Below are 21,294 nucleotides of genomic sequence, written 5' to 3' on the forward strand. Positions count from 1 at the left end.
CTTTCAAGTGTCTCTTTTATTGTGAGAGTGCTTCTTTTCAATTATCTTGGCAGTAAAGCTAGCTTTAAAAAGTAGAATTCTTGAATTTTAGACACCCAACAACTATTTGTTTCGAATTAGATGTTAAAAAGGTAAATTGGAAGAGGGATAATGAGGCATTCTTATTATAAAATAGATAAATTGTACTATATGAATTACTAGCAAAAGAAAGATTTGTTAAAAAAAAAAAAAGCCTTCTGAGGATGCTTTATTTGGCCATAATTCTTTGCTTCTGAAATTGATCAATACGTTTTGATTGTGCTCACCAGAGAGAAAAGAAGGAATGATAAATCACATTATATCAGACTCACAATGATAGAACTGGAAAATACCTTATGGATAGTTTACTCTAAAAAATCATAAGCTGTCAGCCCATAAATCAAACTGAGTCAGATGATGCTTTAAAAAATAAATTCCCATTGGTTGCCAAAGTGTAAAAGTTCATAGAATTCGCATAAAAATTTAAATTTCCTTTTTCCATTTTAAAATCACTCTGGACTTGCATTATTGCATAGTAGTTACCCTTCTTATATAGAGCACGCAGTATCCAATTACTTACTTCCACTCTTCTGCTATTAATTCATGCCCAGTCCATTTTATTCAATTTTATCTTTCTGTCCTCTCTGTCATCTGATTTTATGAATCCTGATGTACACCAACTCCTTCATTTTGTATTCAAGTTATATGTGACTCCAAAGGGAATATGTAATTTGCCCCAATCATGTAACTGATATTTTCCAGGGCATAAAACAAAAATAAAATGAGTCCTGCCTGGCAATAAATAGGAAAGAATTGAAATTTTGTAATCTAATGCTCATTATCATAGAGGTTCATTTAATTCTAGCCAGGAGAAAATTGCATTTTTATAGTATGTTTTGACTGTGGTAGAAAGAAGTGTGTGGGAACAATTAAGACAAAGGTTAATGAGGAGATATTTTGTCGAGAAGTAAATCTGTTTTAAACATTTACTAACAAATAGAATTTTAAATGCTTTTAGTGATATGCATAGGATTTAAATTCCTTCTTAAATTGTGTCAGTTACTTTTTCCAGTATTAATCATTTCCATCCTGATTGTACAGAAATACCCATTAAATATTATTTTTAAAGTTAAAATACAAGATGGCATTTTTCTAATGTTAAAGCAGAAGGTACATTAACTGCAGACTTCTTATTTCTGTACTTTATAAAGATTAAGAAAAAATTCATTATGAAAAGTATAAAATTTAGCTCTTATGTAGCGAAAAGATAGACAAGTAAACAATTTAAGCAATATTTACTTTCACAAAAAAGAAATTCAGTTTATGAAAATTATTTGAGAATATGACTAACATATGTTTTCTTATATCAAAGTTAAGTTGTATCCAATTTGATCTGTCTTTAGTTAACAATTCATTACTCTTAACATTCAAGTCATACATATTAGTTATCTATTGCAACACAATATTAACACAAACTTGATGAGTTAAAACAACATATATATCATCTTGAAGTTTCTGTAGGTCAGGATTGGTTACCTGTGTTTTCTATTTCATGGTCTCACACAGGTTTGAATCAAGGTGTTAGCCAGGGCTAGAGTCTCAACTGAAGCTTGACTAGAGAAGGGTCCACTTCTAAGCTTATGTGGTTGTTGGTAGGATTCAGTTACTTGCGGGATGTTGGTAATTGACAGCCTCAGTTCCTTGCTGTTGGTCAGACATCACCTTCAGTATCTTGCCACCTGGACAACTCTATATGTCCACTTACTTCATTAAATCCAGCAAGGGGGATAGTTAGAGTCTGCTACTAGGAATGAAGTTACAAGTTATAATCTTATGTAACATAATCACTAAGGTGACATTCTATCTACTTTGCCGAATCATATTGGTTAGAAACAAGTTACCGTTTGGCCCTCTTGCAAGAGAAGAGGCACACACAAAGGTGGGAATACCAGAAGGGGGAGATCATTGAGAGCCATTTAGAGACCATTATGTTTCCATAGCTTTCTGATTTTAACTGTTTCCAGGTTTTTGATTTTACAATCACCATGAGCAACCACTAAGCAATGTGACAAACAGCAAATTGTCATAATATCATTTTATAATCTAAAATATGTACAAAAATTTATCTATTCATAATCAAAAATAGTCCATCAAAACCAAGCTTAGTGTCACTTTTGTAAGTGCTTTCCTTTTTGTGGTAGACTACTATTTTCAGTTTAAGGTTACCAAAGGCATCTTTATTTCACTGAACTGATACTGTGACAATGACTAAATAAATTGCTTATAGAATATAATTGTGTTATCTCAGATATCTTACTTAAGAAATGTCTACGTAGCAATTGTATCTTTTTCTAGTCTCAACATGTTTTTTTTTTAAATTAGTTGAGACTCTTTTGATTGGAAGTGATAGAAATCCTAGATAAAGGAGAAATAGAAGAGAATTTGTTTTTTCAGTACCTGAAATGATGAGCTTACCAGCTTAAAGAATAGCAACATTTAGAATATTAGTCAAAGTGTACAAGGTCTATTTTCAACGTTTAGTTATTTCATTTGTGTTGGCATCATTAACAATAAGAACCTTTCATAAGGTACAAACATTTAAATTCTAGCCAAAAATCTCATCTTTTTTTCTAATAGTTACAATAAAATTCCTGGGCAAGATTTTCATTGGCTTTATATGAAACATTTACCACACATGAACACTGAGCAAAGAGGATAAAGTGCCCTCATGGACCAGAGATGGGTAATATGTCTATCCATATACCCTGGGGACCGGGTCAGCCCTGCTCAAACCACTTACACTGAGAATGGAGGATGTGTGGTTATTTAAAGCAATATCTGGATGCGTTAACCAAAGAAAGCAGAAAAGATACAGGGGAGTAAAATACATACATATATATGTATATATATATATTTTATAATTTTCATTAAAAAATTAGATTAGTTCTTATTCTTTATCAAGAAATAGTTATTGAATATGCAATGAATATATGGACCACCATTAGGTGCTGTCTGTAAGACAGGCCACTTTACATTTAGGTAACTTAATCAAATATATGGACTACAGTGGCAAAGAAAATAACAATTTGGACAAGATGTTTATGAAAGGTTGTATGTAATTAATTTTTCAGACTATATTTGTAGCTCAGGATTTGTTATAAAAGGCTTCAATGAAGGCACAATATAATTCCACAATGTAATCTAGATTAGAAGAACTGAGAAGATGAAGATAAAAATGAGGGATAATATTAAAAAGGTGCGTATTGAAAGAAAAAGACCATGTGAAAGAAATGGCAATAGGATTTTCTTATCAGTTTAAGAAAAGAGGCAAAAGCTTATAGAAAGCAGATGGGTTAGATAGATTGGCTAGACTACAAAAAGACTCAGAGGTATTTTTTAAAGCTTACATTTAATAATTTTATAAATCTTTAGGAGCTGGATACTGTAAACATCTGTGAATTATAAAAGTGAGATTACTTGCATTAATTTATGAAGATAAAGGTAAGATAGCCTAGTTACAGTGACCAATATTGTATAACAAAATTGAGATTTTGAGAATGGGATAATGTGTTGTTGACAATATACTTTTGAAATTAAGTGAATATCATATCACTGGAGACATAATGCGGCTACCGTCAAGCAAAAAAAGTGAATTCAAAAGAAATGTGAATTTTGTGATGCCATTCAATCAAATATTTTTAGTACATTTAGAGCTTTACAATAGGGCAAGAAAAAGACATTTGGAAGCAATTTGCTTAAATATGTTAACATCAACAACACAAGATCAACATTTTACTTGAGCAAGTTGAGGTAGCAAATTGTATCCATTTATTGCTTTCAGTCCATAAGATGCTTTAGAGACAAGTGAAAAGAATTTTGTATGACATTTGGAAAATAATAAAATAGTAGTATTCCATCTTAAATTAAAAACAATGTAGGTGACAGGACATTCTTAAAAAGAGCATTTGCATGATTTTGAACATAATTTGTTAGAGCTGGAGTCTTAAAGTGGTACTTCCTTAAAAAGTTCAGAAAATAGTTTTATTCAAATAAACACATGAACACATAAACTAACACATTCTATTATTAAATTCAAAACTCCATCATGGCAAACTGGACAATAAAAAATTAATCATCTTCTCTAACCTGTAGACCTCCTCCAGTAAGTGAACTTGCAACCAGAGGGACTATGGTTGGTGTGATTTCTGCTGCGGCCATCAATCAGAGTATTGTGTACTCCATTGTTTCAGGAAATGAAGAGGGTGAGTAGAGATTTAGTCTGTGTTTTCACCGTAAACCAATAAACTTGGATTTGGAATTAATTTCATTTTTTTTTTTTTTGTGAGAGAGATCAGCCCTGAGCTAACATCTGTGCTAATCCTCCTCTTTTTTGCTGAGGAAGACCGGCTCTGAGCTAATATCCATTGCCAATCCTCCTCCTTCTTTTCCCTTTTTCTCCCCAAAGCCCCCGTAGATAGTTGTATGTCATAGTTGCACATCCTTCTAGTTGCTGTATGTGGGACACGGCCTCAGCATGGCCGGAGAAGCGGTGCGTCGGTGCGTGCCCGGGATCTGAACCTGGGCCGCCAGTAGTAGAGCGTGCGCACTTAACCGCTAAGCCACCGGGCCGGCCCCTGGAATTAATTTCAGATTGAATTATTGTTTACTCTATTTTTCTAATAAAGACATATCCAACTGAAATGTAATTGGTAACTATGTGCTGAATCTGATTAAAAACCCAATTATATTAACAAAAGTGATTTTTTTCCCCTAGGAAAATACTAAATATCCAATTCTGGAAGCCTTCTCCTCCCCTTCATTTAAGGATAGCTTTATGACATTTCTTCAAAATTAATGCATCATACTTTCAGCTTTTGGTGGTAATTATTGCCTATGGTAGTTCTTTCCTACTGACCTGTACCATCCATGACCCTTATTCTATGTTATACCTTAGCTAATCCCAAAGAAATTGTAAGATCATAAATAATTGTAAATGCCCATTCAAGTAAATTAAACATGCACTTAACAATTGTAAGTAAATAATTAATTTTAGTTTTTAAATCAGTTTTTTTTTTTTTTTTTGTGAGGAAGATCAGCCCTGAGCTAACATCCATGCCAATCCTCCTCTTTTTGCTGAGGAAGACCGGCCCTGAGCTAACATCTATTGCCAATCCTTCTCCTTTTTCTTTTTTCCCCTTTTCACCTCAAAGCCCCAGTGGATAGTTGTATGTTGTAGTTGCACATCCTTCTAGTTGCTGTATGTGGGACGCCACCTCAGCATGGCCAGACAAGCAGTGTGTCGGTGCGTGCCCAGGATCCAAACCCAGGCCGCCAGTAGCGGAGTACACATACTTAACCACTAAGCCAGGGGGCCAGCCCCCTAATTTTAGTTTTGTCTACTGATCATTTGTCACTGAGAATGGAATAGTTTGCTAGCCTCTAGGAATAAGTCCATAGCTCATTCTTTCTCACTCATTCTTTGTTTCACCTATTATCCACAGGTTAGTTGTCCTCTGTCTTTCCTTTTAGATAAGCTGGATGGCCTGGCATATTGTAGGCAGTCCAAAAATAGTTAATATATATTTGATAAATAAATGAATATTAAATATTTAATAAATGAATGAATATTAATGCTGTTAAGCAGTTTGCAAGGAAATTATAAAGGCCTTTTTCCAGTATTTCAACAATCAACCATTACTAGAAATTGCTGCCCCTGAAGCAAGTTCTCAACATTGTACTTTTCTTACCACTTTCTTCTTTGTTTCTTCTGTGTTCCTGTGCCTCCTCCCTAAATATTACTAAACTTCTTTTCTCCTTGGACTTCCAACACCTAACTGAAGCTGTGATTTCTCAATCTGTTCTGATACTTCCTTTCTGTGATTATATCTGTTGTTTTTCTTGGCGATAGCAAATTGGCTCTATTTATTACCATCTGTCCCCTACAATGACTATTTTTACATTCATTTATTTATTAAATATTTCAACAAATATTTATTAAGTCATTCAACAGATATTTATCGAGCATCTATTTTGTACTAAGTACCTTTCCAGCTACTAGGGACAGAACAGAGAACAACATAGATCCTTTCCCTCATAGAACTTAATCCTCCAATGAGAGGAGATAGACAATAAAAATTATTAAACTGGTAAATATGTAGTATTTAGATAGCAATACATGCTACGAAGAAAACTAAGGTGAGGAAAAGTTATAGAGTGTGCAAGAGGTGGGATATCATGAAGTTTACCAATGTGCCCTGCTCTTCACTCAAATATATATGGGCAAATTTATTTAAAAAATAAACATCAGGGCAAAATATTTTAGGATATTTAGATCAGTAAATTATATTTTCTAAATAACCAACATATTAAAGTATCTGTTTTTCCCTAAAGTGTTCTTAGAAGAACACTAAATCTACAGAATAGTAAGATGCATTAAATCATAAAAAGTATAATAATCTGTTAAGATCATAAAATACTTGATTAATCAAAATTAAGTGGGTTTGTTCAAAACAGAATTTCTGAAAGCATTTGGCGTGGAAGAGGACCGTCTGAATCTATAGTGAGGGATATAGTGTGTATTGCTTCCCGTATGTAATTAACCACAGAAACCTTGATTTCCAGGAGAATCTCAAAAAACCTAGAATTTCAAGGCATGCATTTAAGGAAACACTGATATTGATAATTTCTGGAACATAGTTTCCAAAAGCCAACATTTTGTCACTTTTATGCATTACTCTTATGACAAATAGGTGTTTTTAAAATCACAGAGCCTTTTAAAGAGAATTATTTTTCCCTATAGTGTGAAGAAAATGACCACAAAATTGTATTTTAATTCTAGATACGTTTGGAATTAATAACATCACAGGAGTTATCTATGTGGATGCTCCTCTGGATTATGAAACAAGGACAAGCTATGTGCTTCGAGTCCAAGCTGATTCCCTGGAAGTGGTCCTTGCCAATCTCCGAGTTCCTTCGAAAAGTAAGTTATATTATTTAAGTGTTTTAAAAGATTTTTATGGTATTTCTGCTCATTTTCTAATGAAATACATATGGCTAATATAAAGTTCTCAGTGGAGAATGCAGGAAGATCATTAATGCTTGGAGATGTTTGCCCGTTCATTTTAACATCTGATATATGACATTCAGGGAGTGAATTCATATTCCTGAATTGTCGAGATAATGACACACTATTTCTAAACTTTGTATACAATATTGTAGAATACTGTCATTATCTGTGTATGTCAGATAATAAACCTTATTCTTAATCCCACTGTGTGGCTCTGGCTAACCCTCTGGAATGTATATTGTTAAAGAGTACATGACCACTAGACATTCCCTGATTTGTGTGGCTTCTGGTGCTTACGTATTTTCTTAAAGCGGAGGAAAACATCTCAAAATTAGTGACTAACATTTATCGTAATGTATATGTTGCATTATATGTAATTCACTTGCATTTCTAGGAGATGAGAATTATTAACCTCATTTTACAAAGACATAATAAGAAAAGGTTAAGTGATTTTTTAAAAATGACACTGTCAGTAAGTGAAAAGTTGGAGATTTAAGCTCACATCTTTTGGCTCTAAAATCTTTCTTCAACATTTCAGTGTGATATAGTTTACCCACTCAGGGAAGCAAATAAAAGCCAATTTGTATAGGGCGCCAATGCAGATTCTGAGGGATGTTAGCAATAATGAGATAAATGCTATTCTTTCCATCCATTCTAGTAATACTCCTTTGCACTTTAAGCAATACATCTTTTTTTTATAATCACATCAACTTTTTTAGAATCTAGAAGACTCAAAAAAATTAGATTTAATTTAACCATTAGTAGAATAGAGGCACAGATAGAGTGTGAAGTGGGAAGCAGGATCTGAAACATTCACCCGTCACTCTGGGGCCATTCCTGGACATTCCATCACAGCACTCCATCAATCAGCGTTGTTAGAAGGGGGAATAGGAAAACAGAAGAAAGCATGAGAGCCAGAGCAAGAGTACATATATGAATACCAGAATGAGAGACCCCAGGCAGTGTGAGAGATAGGAGAATGAGATGGAGTAAAAGGTGGAAGATGCATTATAGAATGTTCTGTAACAGTTCAGCAATTGATGATCATAAAAATACACCACTCCTTTTCATTTACTTCAAAGCTCATTTACTAATCTAGTGTCGAAGGCTGCACAGTTGCTTGTAAAGTACAACCAAGTCATTTGAAAAAATCAGATTATACACAGTGTGTCTTTGGAATTAAAGGAATTAAGTTGTCTTCAGCGATTATGCATCACTTGCATAATTAAATTGTTTAAAAGTAGCAGACCAGTTCTTTGAGTTTTTAAAATCTTTAAGTTGCGGGGAATCATATTTTTGTAAAATATAGAGGATGCTTCAAATTGTAAATCTAATTGACTAAACCAGGAGTCAGAAAGTTAGAGAAGATCCAAATTACATAATGTAAACTACTTTATTGCAAATAAAAATAAATGTGCTAGTTAATTGAAAATTATATTTGTCATCTTTCTTTGAAACAAATGAGCAGTTAAATTTAGAAAGAAAATTTTGCTAAGTTCTTAGGTAGAACTTGGCATTTTTCAAGAAATACCTCTGATTTCTAGCAATAGAGATGTATCGAGTTCTCATGTATGAATATAGCGTAACTAGCTCTCATTTTCTGTAACTTAAATGTAAATCTAAGGCTAATAAAAGTTTAGCTAATGCACATGTGTATACTTATATGTGCCCCATTATGCATGTAGAGATGACCAAATAACAAATCATGAATTATCTTCTCAGAAATGAGTGAAGTCTAAAAGCTGAATGTTAGTTTGTTTAATACCTGATTCTTTGAAAATTGTTATTATCATTTCATAACTAACTTTTGCCTTTTGTGTTTGAAATACAAACCCATGTATTTCTAATACAGTTCATTTATTAAGGATTGTTAATGGCGTATAATAAATCCCTGGTTCATTATCTATGCAAATAATAAAATAATTATGTAAATTGAGGTTAATTAACTGTTTAGAGGTTCATCCTTTCTTCAGAATTAGTTGCCCTATGGTCTTTAGCTCTACCACATATCAGATGAATAAAGGAATAAACAGAATAAATTTAATTCATTAAAGTATTTTATTGTGGTTTCTTTACCAAGAATTTATTAATGAAGTCATTTTCAAAGTAAGTTTTACAATTAAACTGTAACTGGATTTAATATTTAAATGCAAATTAATAATGAAAACAAAAACATTTAAAAACTCATTTCCAAAATTTGACACCAGCAGTATTTAACACATTTTAATATTTTATTATGGAACATTTCAAACATAAATAAAATTACAGAGACTATTTTAATGAACCTCCATGTATCAACTAACCAACTTCAACATTATCAAGTCCTGGGGAATCTTTCATCTATACTCGCAATTACTTCCTCGTTCCATTATTTTGAAACCGGACAGAGACATAATACTTTATTTGTAAGTATTTCAGTAGGTATCTCTTAAAGATAAGGACTCTTAAAACTTAATCACAATACCATTATTGCTCTCCCCCAAAATAACAAAAATTCCTCAGTATCAACAAATATCCAGTCAATATTTGTATTAAAAATTTATGCATGTCAGAATCCAAATAAAATCCATACATTGAAATTGTCTTTTGATTGCATAGGTCTTTTAAGCCTCTATTAGTCTATAGGCTTCACCCCTGTTACTCTTTTTTATTCACCTTGACATTATTTGTTCAAGAACCAGGTTTCTGAAGACTAGATTCTGATGACTGTATCTTCAATGGGTCATTTTATATTTTTCTCTGTCTCCTTTATTTCCTATAAGTTGGTAATTAGATCTGGAGTCTTGATTTGATCCAGGTTTTAAAAATAAATAAATAAATAAATCACAGTTGATATTCACTACCTCTATAAGGAGGCACATCAAGTCCCTTTGACTCTCTCCATTTGTGATAGCTGCAGCCACTGATAGCATTTCCTATACATTGATTCCTTCCTTTCATTTCTCCTATATTTATTGGCCAAAATACTTCCATAAAGAGAAACTTCTCCGTATCAAATATATGGTTACTCTGAGGTCCTGCTCCTATAGGAAAGGCAGGAAAAAAAATGTTTCATTTTTTTATTCACTGGTTTTCAAAATAATACGTTGATTCACTATCATACCCAAAATATGACTACTGAGATAAATATTTTTGGTTTTCTGGGCCATTGAGTGTCTGTTGAAACTACTCAACTCTGCTGTTGTAGTTGAAAAGGAGGAGAGATGATATGTGAACAGAAGTATGGGCTGTACTCCAACAGGCAAACAACCGCATGTGGCTGTGCTCCAATAAAATTTTACTTACTGAAACAGGCTATGGGCTGGACTTGACCGAGGGGCTGTAGTTTGCTGATCCCTGTGGTAATGCTTACTTTTACTTTACATAATACACTTAGCATCCTTTTTTTTGGCCACTGTGTGTATATTTCCTGCTGTGAGCAATGCTCCTGCTTCATCTACTTTCTTTTCCCACACATCTAATTGGAAGTAATATTGTTTTATCCCTGTTAATACCAATAAGATAATTAGTTATTTAATTATGTGTAGCTTGTCCTCTAGAGACTCCTCAGAGCAGACTCATTTGAACATCATTTCCTATGTTCTTATGCATTAATTAAAATTTACCTGAGACCCTTATAATTAAACATAAATTTGGCTAGATGTAAAAGTTTTGACTCATATTTTCTTTCTTAAATATTTTACTCCATTTTCTTCTTCCGTGAAGCATTACGGTCAAAAAATGTTATGACAAATTGGGTTTATTTTCTGGTGGCTGTTGATCTTATTTTGAATTTCCAAATAATTTACTCTTTTTCTTTCAAGTCCAATACTTTTATAATATATGTATATATATAATTTATAATATATATTATATATATCTCCATGTTGGCTATTCTGGGTCATTTTCTGCATATATATGCTATATCCATTCCAGTCTTATTTCAAGAAAGTGTTCTTGAATTCTAGATTTTATTATTTTTTCTGTTTTATTAATTTGTTCTTTGTCATAGAAGACTCCTATCATTCAAGTGATGAATCTTCTCCTATTTTTCATATCACTTGCTCTCTAATCTCTTTTAATAGCTTTCTTCATTTCATTTAGATTATTAGCAGACATTTGGTTCTATCCAAAACATCCGTAAGACGTTTGGTCCACACCAAAAGCTCCTTGATACCTGGTCATATTTGGTTGTATCCAAAACTTCCATGGAGACAATGGGTCCATGCCAAAAGGTCCTTGATATCTGCAGGACCATTTGGTCCTGTCCAAAACAGCCATTAGACATTTGATCCATGCCAAAAGGCCCTTGATATTTGATCCTGTCCAAAACCATTTGGCATGGATCAAATATGCTCATGGACATTTTGTTTTATTTTATTTATTTATTTATTTTCTTTTTTTGTGTGTGAGGAAGATCAGCCCTGAGCTAACATCCGTGCTAATCCTCCTCTTTTTGCTGAGGAAGACCGGCTCTGAGCTAACATATATTGCCAATCCTCCTCCTTTTTTTTTTTCCCCAAAGCCCCAGTAGATAGTTGTATGTCATAGCTGCACATCCTTCTAGTTGCTGTATGTGGGACGTGGCCTCAGCCTGGCCGGAGAAGCGGTGTGTCTGTGCACGCCCAGGATCTGAACCCAGGCTGCCAGTAGCGGACCGCGCGCACTTAACCGCTAAGCCACCGGGCCGGCTCGCTCATGGACATTTTGGACAGGACCAAATGCCAAGGACATTTTGGTGTGCACCAAATGTCTGATGGACCAAAAGTCTTGTGGACCAAATGTCTTATGGATGTTTTGGACAGGACCAAATGTCCTGCAAGGGTTCGGATTTTTTAAAATTTTCATTTATGAATTTTTATAATTCTGATGTGTATTTTTCTTTCATAGCTTCTCTTTGTTTTCATAAATTATTTTAGCTTGTTTCAAAATACTGTTATACTTGTCACCTTTTTTAAAAAAATGCCTTCATTTTTTTAGAGCCATTATTTTGCTTGCTATTCTCTTTACCTTGTGGTTTTGACCATGATCCTTTTCTGTCTTTCATATTTAAGTGAAATTAGTTTTTCCATACTCTTAAAAAAGGAAGGTGAGCTAGGATAGCTTTTCTAATTCACAGCTCTGGAGTATCTGTTTCAGTTATTTTCATTAAGTGTTAAAAATTTATCCTTTGGCTTTTAGAAATCTGCGTGCTTTTTTCTGCACTCCCACTTTAATTGGAGAAATTTTCTTTTCTTTGCCCCTCTTGTGCCTGTCCTACTCAATTTATGTTCTGCTCTCAGTGTTTTCTCCTTAGCTTGGCGTTTTGTCCTGCTGCTGCTTTCAATTAGCTTTGTAACTTTTCCGTTTAGTGCATCTTGACAATTTTGAGGTTCACTGTCTCTCAGGACCAAGAGAAACCTTTAGCCTTCCCTGAACTTCCTCAAAAGCAGTTGTTATCACACTTGCTGATAACACAGAGATCTTGTTTCTGTCAGTTGTTTTCCACAACTGCTCTTATTCTGTGATTTGGAGGTGAGCATGTTGTCTTATTTAGTTGTAGCTATTATCTGTGGGTTTGATGCTATGAAATTATCCTACTTAAATAAATTCGATAGTGAAGAAGAGACCTAGAAGCAAGAGAAGTCCTACAGAAATAACTATACAGGTTAATAATTTAGCCCCACTAAAGTTCCATGGATGTTGAGAAAAGACAAAAGATTCCTGGGTCAGAGGATGGACCTTATTACTCACAACAAAAGTATTAGCAGAAGATCAGCATAGCAATCAGCATAGCGATGCAGCTCCCTAAGCTCCAAACATTACAGGCAAAGTGTAGGGCCAGGTAAAACCTGCACATGAGTGGAGTGCACTACAGGAGATGAACTCTGAGCCTAGAGATTCTGCCACTTTTATAGCAAGCAATAGCAAGTCTTTGTCAAAAGGGGGATCAGGTAAATTGCTGGACTCCGTGATGCATTCTTGCAAGACATTATCTCACTTTTCAGAATTGCCACCTGCACAAACAATCCTGTGTCCCAAGTCAGGGAACTGCAACTTTGGCACACTCAGCAAGATGTATAAGAGTGCAAGAGGCCCAAGGTATACTGTCTCCCAATATTTGGCTGCCCAAATCTCTGTCTGTTTGTAATGAGGCGGGATTCTGGAAGGTTCAAACATTCCATTGTCACCTTAATCATCTTCCTCAAATCCGTAAATATATATTTTAATCCAAGGATATTTGAAATGTTTGTTGAATCAGTGGATTTGTTTCACAGTCTATGAATTTGAGAGAACGGGAGCTATGTAGCCCTGTCAGGTTTTCACACTGTGTTAGCTGTGACCAAGTTTAGGATTAAGTGTTTACTTAAGTGCTTTAGATTTTTCATTCAAGGCCTCTAGATACCTTTTTTTCTGTTTCTTAACTACTGGCTTTTTTCTTTTAAATTTCATTAATCATACTTGGAAGTAGTGGGTAATATAATAAATATTTAATCAAGTGAATGAATGAATAATGAACAAAATAATCCAAATTAACAGAAAGCATTTTTAAAGAGAAAATTTTCCCAAGAATTGAAAAAGAAATATAAAGAGAAAGCTTAAGTGATTTTGGTCTACTGGTTCATTAGCCTACGTTAAAATAAAAGTAGTAAAGATAAAATGTATCCCAATAAGATACAAATATGATATATCCCCCCTTTTTTTTTATTCAACAAACTCTAGACTTAGCACATCACTGACAATTGGTCCAGGACTACAGAGATGGCTGGGGGTAGTACACAGTGCAATGTAGCACAGAAAAGTGAACAACCAACATATCAGTGATTAGAGGAGACTTTTCAAATGGATTGACCTTTGAGCTGTATCTTGAAGAATGAGTAGAAAAGATTTGAAAGGGCAATTCCAAACAGAGTGAGCATATATTAGAAATGATGAAAAAATCAGTTTTAAATTGGAAGTTTTGACAAAATTACCAAGATACAATAGACCTAAGGCTACACAGAGGTGTGCAAGAAATAGATACAGATTATCAAAGACATAAAAAAAAAAAACCCCAAAAAACAGCCCAACAGTTAACTGCGCTAAGAACTCTTACTCCCAAGGAGAATAAAAACGGTCAAGTGAGTGGAGATTTAGAATGATTTTGTGTGAAGTATTCTTTCGGGAAAAAGAAAAAGTTGTCAAGTTGTGCTTGCATTCTCTTCCACAACACACTCATACTCAGAAAAGAGGGGTTGTGGGAAGATCTACCCATCCATCTCAAGTTTAATGTTGGTGACTGGAGTGAGACCACTGTGTCCCCATGTTTCAGGGGGCATGGTGAATTCATATATGAGATCTGTTATGTAAATCTAGAGGGAAAACTATAGAGCTGACAATCTATTATGATGGTTGGCGGAGAGGGGAATTGCAGCTACATTAAGATAAGCCTGTACTCATAGAATTATTCAGGCAAAGAGCCTGTGAATGTTACCTAAGGTCCAGATTTGTGACATATGTAGATGCTAGTTTTTGTAAATCCTCTTCAGTAGGGTCACCCGTAGGAGTGATGAAAATGCAAAAAACAAAAGGTGGAGATGGACTGCTGAATTCCTACTAAGTGAAAAAATGGAATTAATTGAAATGCACTTCCAAAATCAATTTACTGCAGAGTGCACCAGTGCTGAAAGTCCCCCATTGATGATGCCTGCTTTAAACACAGATCTGACCCAGAGAGTGTTTAGCCATCCCATGATAGTAATATTTAGATTGGAACTTTTCTGTCTACCTTAGCAATCTTCCCTCCTCTATCTCCAACACCAGATGATGGCAGCCTGAGTGTTAAAAATCAGCTGCTAGTAAAAAGGTGAGGAGATTAATAAAGAAAAAAGAAAGCTCTTGCAACCTCTTCTCCAAAGGCAGGAGACTGTCCAGGAACACATCTTAGCTGGGAAGGGAGAAAGAGTTTTACCTTTACATGAAATGTGAAGTATTGATTAATATATTGAGCTAGAGAATCTTTTATTTTTCAACCTTATTATGATCATCGTACTTTCTATTACCTAGAACCATTTTTTTTTTTAAATCGGGATTTCTTGAGCTTTCATGCAACAGCAGAAAAAAGACTACCTCAAATCAGCAGAATTAAAGGGATAGTAGAAAAGAAAAAAATAGACTTTTATAATTATATTCCATCTGACCATATTAAGCATACCATCTTCAGCGTGGCTGGAGAGCAGAATGTAGTCCAGACATTGGTAATGAATTTAAGCTACGTGAAGGCAGAGGTTTTTGTTTGTTATGTTTATTGATACATCCCAATAGCCTAAAATGCATAGCACATAAATATACTCAATAAAGATTTGTCCAATGAATGAGCAAGTCGAGAAAGTTAAGGCCAGATTATGAAGGGATTTGAATATCAGGCTAACAGTATACAAATATGCAGCATATACACCATCAATACTCCCTATACCATAGCAGACTTGCAGCCTTTTCATTGCCATAATTTAGGTAGTCAGTACCACAGATAGAGCCGGTAAACTGTTTTTAATCATGGGAATGAGCTTAGAAGCTCCCTCACAGTATTTGATGTTGTTGGGACTCTGAAAAGCTTTGGAAGATTTTTCTCCGTCCAATGCAGCTAGAAAGTAATATTGATGTCTCAGTTTTCTTCACCACAAACTCTCCGGTTCTCCAGATTTCCTGTTTTTATTTCTCTTCTACTGGTCCCATTCTGTCAGGTATCCATATTTTCTTCCTTGGCTCCCATATTGATCATTATTTTTGATCAAATAGTTATCTTCATTTTATGAATGAAAAACAAATGTGAATGTATTAATGTCTCTAATATGCTATTTTAAAATTATGAGTCTTCTTTTGTTCCTATGATCTCTATCTCCCCATACCAACTGAGTCTCTCCTGGGTTCAGGGTAAAATGTTATTGGTCCCAAAGAGGTTTCAAGGAGCCTGTGTTCAGGAGAACTTCCACAGAAACTTATATTAATATTCCTACCACAAAATCATCTACTTACTTATATTTTTCTGTAGAGTACTAATATGTATCTTTATAGCTCAGTTTGATTTATGGAATTTCACAATTCAAATGCAATTTTTCTTTTATGGTAAAATGATAATTATCTTTAAATGTGAAAGAAAAAACCATAGCTTTCTATAAATATATCATTGTGTTTTGATTCGATAACTAGCCTTTCAATCAGGAATAAATAACAGGACAATTAAGATGAACCTTAGACTGGTGATAAAACAACTCAAACACTATTGATTTCATCTTATGGTTTTGCTTTAGGGTACAAACTTATAATACATTTCATTTTCTTGGCTTTTGTGGTTCCAAACAGAAGGTCTGTGACAAATAATACTAATTACTCTTTACTCATGATTAACTGGCTTACAAAGCATTCCTCCTATAACTTGTGTACCAACATTGCAGCATGTTGCATGTTACATTTTCGGTCCTAAAATCCCAACTATGTTCAAGGCCTTATATTTGTACTATAAATTCATGGCCACAGTTTTAGAGACTTTATTCATACTTTATTACTTTAAAACTTGGAGACTACGAAAACTAATATCATAATGTTCTTCATGGTATATTTGTCTAAAACATTCTAGGCATCTTATATAAATACACAGTTGAAACAATTATATTTTTAATGAAATAACAATTTATCTGTCCCAGAAAACAATTTAATTGTGAAAAATAGCTTTGCTTGGAAATGTAATTTTTAAATGGTTATGGAATTTTATTACTACATTTCTGAAATCAAATGCAATTGAGGCAATGTGCTTTCATTGACCCCAAAATTGAGGTGTTGAACTGATAACAATGATTTGTGATCGATGTTTCTTAATTAGAGTATAGATTATAATACATATTTCTTCATATGTAATATGAAGGAAAAATCATGTTTCGTGATAGAAACGTTTTATATTGCTTCCATATGCAATCAAAATTAAAATATTTAAGAATCTAGGAATACATAAAATGGTTCTCCTTAACTTACAACTAAGACTAAGCCCCAGGGCCTAAAGCCAGGAGATATAATTTTCTTCATTCTTGGGAATTTCTGTTTAATTAATATTGTTAATTTATTTTTTCATAGTATTTTTAGCTGCATTTAAATTGGGATTCAAGATAGAGATCATGTACTGATTCACAAATATTTTTGCAACCTTATATTTTGTTTCTGAGAGCAGCAATCATTTGATTAATAATAAAGCCCAAGATCTATGCAATGGAAACTCTATGCCCTTTGCTTCAGAAAACTACCATTTCAATAGAGGCAAACTAAGCACATGAAACTATGCACAGAAGAAGTGAAATCTGTTAAATCATATACATTATAATTTTATTTATTTATTTTTTCCCCCAAAGCCCCAGTAGATAGTTGTATGTCATAGTTGCACATCCTTCTAGTTGCTGTATGTGGGACACGGCCTCAGCATGTCCGGAGAAGCGGTGCATCGGCATGCGCCGGGGATCCAAACCCCGGCCGCCAGTAGCGGAACGCACACACTTAACCGCTAAGCCACGGGGCATAGATATCAACATTTCCAGAAATGGAAAATGAAGCCACTATCTGGATAAAATTCATTTTAGCCGTTAAAAATTTGAAGGAAAATTATCAGAATTTGCTGCTAACTACATTGACCCTCTACAGTCTGTTGTTATATAATCAAGGTCAGGTCTTCACTATAAAGTTAGGCAGCACTAGTCTTTTTAATATTTTGCTGAAGACTTAGTATAGCTGTTAGATTGATTTTATTTCTTTTTACCTCTTATAACAAATGGAAAGTGAACATTCTTTTCTCTTGGTCATGTGTTCTGTTTTGGCCAGCCTTAACCAGTAGCTGAACTTCTTGGTTGATTATGGTAAGAAAAAAAAATGCTTCCCATTAACTAGACAAAAATAAATTTCGTGTTATGTTTAAATAATAGAGAGAAATGTGGGAAAAATTACCACATAGAAGGAATGTAAATAGGATGAACCTTCAGAAGTTTTCTTTGTCTCAACTTCACTGGGGTTCTCAATCCTGCTTGGCGTTTTCTAGGTCACTGCGTTTCTCAATTTCCATATTGATTGAGTTATTTTCCCTTAATCTCAAGGAATAATTACATCTTGCTCTTTTTACTTCACTATTCCTTCTGTCTAAAAATGTCCTTCTTCATTGTTTTCCAGATAAACTCTTAATACAAGGCTCAGTTTAAAAGTCATCTCATTTTTTTTTAAACTTTCCTTAATCATCCATTGTCCGTGTCATATGGGGAACAAATGCATCCTGCCTGTGAGTTCTCAAAAGCAAAGATGTGATATCCAATTTTGTATTGATCCAGTTTCCATCACGGGAACCAATGTACTGTGTGGGTGATGTCAGAGAAGATAAAATTTGAGATGGATCTTGAAGGAAAGAATAGTATAGACAATGGTCTGGAATTGGAAAAGTCTATTTCAGGGGAAAATAGTGATTACTTTTTTTGCCATACAATAGAGAATTTACCTAGTAAATTATGTTTGATGCCATGCTCTATTGTTTTCTATCAAAGAAATGCTGCCATGTTATCTATTGCTCTACTTAACTTTACCTTTTTGACATTTATTATTTATATTAAAAACTCATGTTATACTTACTCTTAGATTTTGTTATGATTGACTTTGGCCAAAATTTATGTAATTCTGACCTGGGCTAATTGATAAAATCATAATTTTATAATTCTCAGTGACTCTGAATTGCATCACATTTACAGACATTTTATGAGTTAACAAATGAAGTGATAATAAAATTCTAGATACATGGTCAAATAACAGAATCTAGTGCATTCCAAGATAAAAGTGGTAAATATTTGTACAGCATGGGATACTGAGATTGTGCTATTTTGATTGTGAGATCAGATATCACTTATTATCTTTGATTACATTACATGGATTGATAAGGGCTTTGTGGGTCCTCTTGTAATTGTTATTACTCTTTGACTAATGCTAGTGTTCTTACAATTATGTATAGTCAAGATAATTTATGTAAGAGACAGGAAGACTTGGATTGTATTTCATATTTAATTATGCAGGAAAGATGTGTATCTTATTTTTAAGAATAATATCCTAAATTATATTAATGGACACGTTGAGAGATATATGAGAACAAAGTAAACCAAGCAATTATATTATATATGTGGTTGTGTGTGTGTATATACACACACATATACATAGGTTATATGAACTTTCAAACAGACTAATACTTTTTCAGTCATTATTTTCCTTACAACAACTACACTCCTTTTATTTTATTTTATTTTTAATATTTTGTTTATTGCAGTAACATTGGCTTATAACATTGTATAAATTTCAGGTGTACATCATTATACTTCTATTTCTGCATAGATTACATCATGTTCACCACCCAAATACTAATTACAACCCATCCTTTTATTGTTGAAACACATATAATATGATTCTGTTTCCTGTCACATGGCTCCTAAAACATTATTTCCATGCTACAAGGATCATGAGAAAACTATACATTAAACAAATATATTGAGTACTTGATAGGCATAAGCATTTTTCTAAGTGCTATAAGGGGATAAATATCTACAGGATGAGATCATTATCTTCAAGGAGTTTATATTCTAGTGGAGAAGCTATGACGCTTAAGTATAAAAATAAGTAGTAACACCAAAGAAGTATGTGGTTAATTGATATAAGAGAAATATAGACACGTATGATTTGAGTTTAAAGAGAATGAATCACTGCAGTGGACCAAATAATTTCTTAATTGAGGTGGGAATTGAAAACTTTAGTTGAAGCAATAACTGGTTTTGTTTAAGTTAATCCATTCTGGTTGGGATGGTGGAAAAGGAAGCAGAAAGGATTGAGCGAGAAAATTAGAAGGAAAAGTGTGGGGGAAAGAATTTACAAGGTGAATCCAGAAGACAGTGAGTAGCATAATGGTAACGAAGAATTAATGTAGAAAAGAAATGGGAAGCGAGTAAGTAAAAGAAACATCACAAAGTAGTGTTTCTCAAAATATGGTCTATGAACCACCTGATGATAATCACTTGAGAGGCATGTTTGAAAATATTTTTTGTACTCTTTTTTCCCAAACCTACTGAATTAAGATATCTGAATATAGAAAATGGAAATCTGAATGTTTAGGATGCTCCCTGTGGGTTTTTATTTTGTATTTTTTCACAGCTATTTGAAATACTGATACAGAGATTAAGTGCTTGTGGATTTTTTAGGCAGAGAAATAACATGACAAAAGTTAGCTCAGCATGTAGGGTAACTTGGAGAGAGAAAGAATGAGTGTTAAAAGAATAATGTAGTAGGCCTGAACTAGTATTGGGCCAGTGTATTAGGGTTCTCTGGAGAAACAGAACTGATAGAATAGAGAGAGAGATATATAGAAAAAGATTTATTATGAAGACTGAGAAGTCCCATGATCAGCTGTCTGCAGGATGGAGGCCCAGGAAAGTTGGTGGTATAGTTCCAGTCCAAAGCCAAATGCCTGAGAACCAGGAGGGTCAATGATCATGGTGTGAGCCCCGGTCTGAGTCTGAAGGCCCAAGAACCAGGAGCATCAATGCTTGAGGGTAGAAGAAAATGGATGACACAGCTCAAGCAGACAGCAGGTTCACCCTTCCTACATCTTTTGGTACTATTCAGGCCCTCAACAAATTGGATGATGCCCACCCACAATGGTGAGGGTGATCTTCTTTACTCAGTCTACTGATTCAAATACCAAAACACCCTCACAGACACACTCAGAAATAATGTTTTATCAGCTATCTAAGCTTCCCTTAGTTCAGTCAAGTTGACACATAAAATTAACTATCACAGCCAGCAAGATGGGGAAAATGTAGGACATAAGCAAAAGAAAAGTTGATAGAACTTGATGACTGGCCATGAAGAGAAAAGAATAAATCAAGGATAATTTTGTACTTCTGATCCTGGGTAATATGAATTAAATCGAGAAAGTAGTTGGAAATAAGGAACTGAACATTTGAAGGATGTTCAAGACTGGGCATATAGATTTTGGAAGAGGTATATAGAATGATTATTTAAGCCAAGGGATTGTTATGCAAAGGGTCACTAACATCACATGGTAAAAATGTAAAATGAGAGGTAATTGGAAAAATCAGACAGAAAAGGATCAAAGAAAAAAAGCATCTCTCTAGCTTCTAAAACTTACAGAGAGAAAAAATTAATTTGCACATACCTGAACACACCGTAAAAGGAGCTAAAAGTGAGGGACT

At 34.0% G+C, this 21,294-nt stretch overlaps 1 protein-coding gene across 7 annotated transcripts in view; it reads left to right on the forward strand.

Moving 5' to 3' along the window:
- PCDH15 (protocadherin related 15) overlaps window positions 1–21,294 on the forward strand; it is a 1,681,754-nt gene that overhangs the window by 1,543,588 nt on the left and 116,872 nt on the right. For all 7 annotated transcript variants that reach the window (XM_087432193.1, XM_087432194.1, XM_087432195.1 and 4 more), the window contains 2 exons: window positions 4,171–4,280; window positions 6,857–6,997. In XM_087432193.1, the coding sequence (XP_087288319.1) occupies window positions 4,171–4,280; window positions 6,857–6,997 (251 nt within the window). The remainder of the gene's footprint in view (window positions 1–4,170; window positions 4,281–6,856; window positions 6,998–21,294) is intronic.

Source organism: Ceratotherium simum, chromosome 6 (assembly GCF_057802395.1).
Source record: "Ceratotherium simum simum isolate JZ-2026a chromosome 6, ASM5780239v1, whole genome shotgun sequence".
Classification (NCBI taxonomy): domain Eukaryota; kingdom Metazoa; phylum Chordata; class Mammalia; order Perissodactyla; family Rhinocerotidae; genus Ceratotherium; species Ceratotherium simum.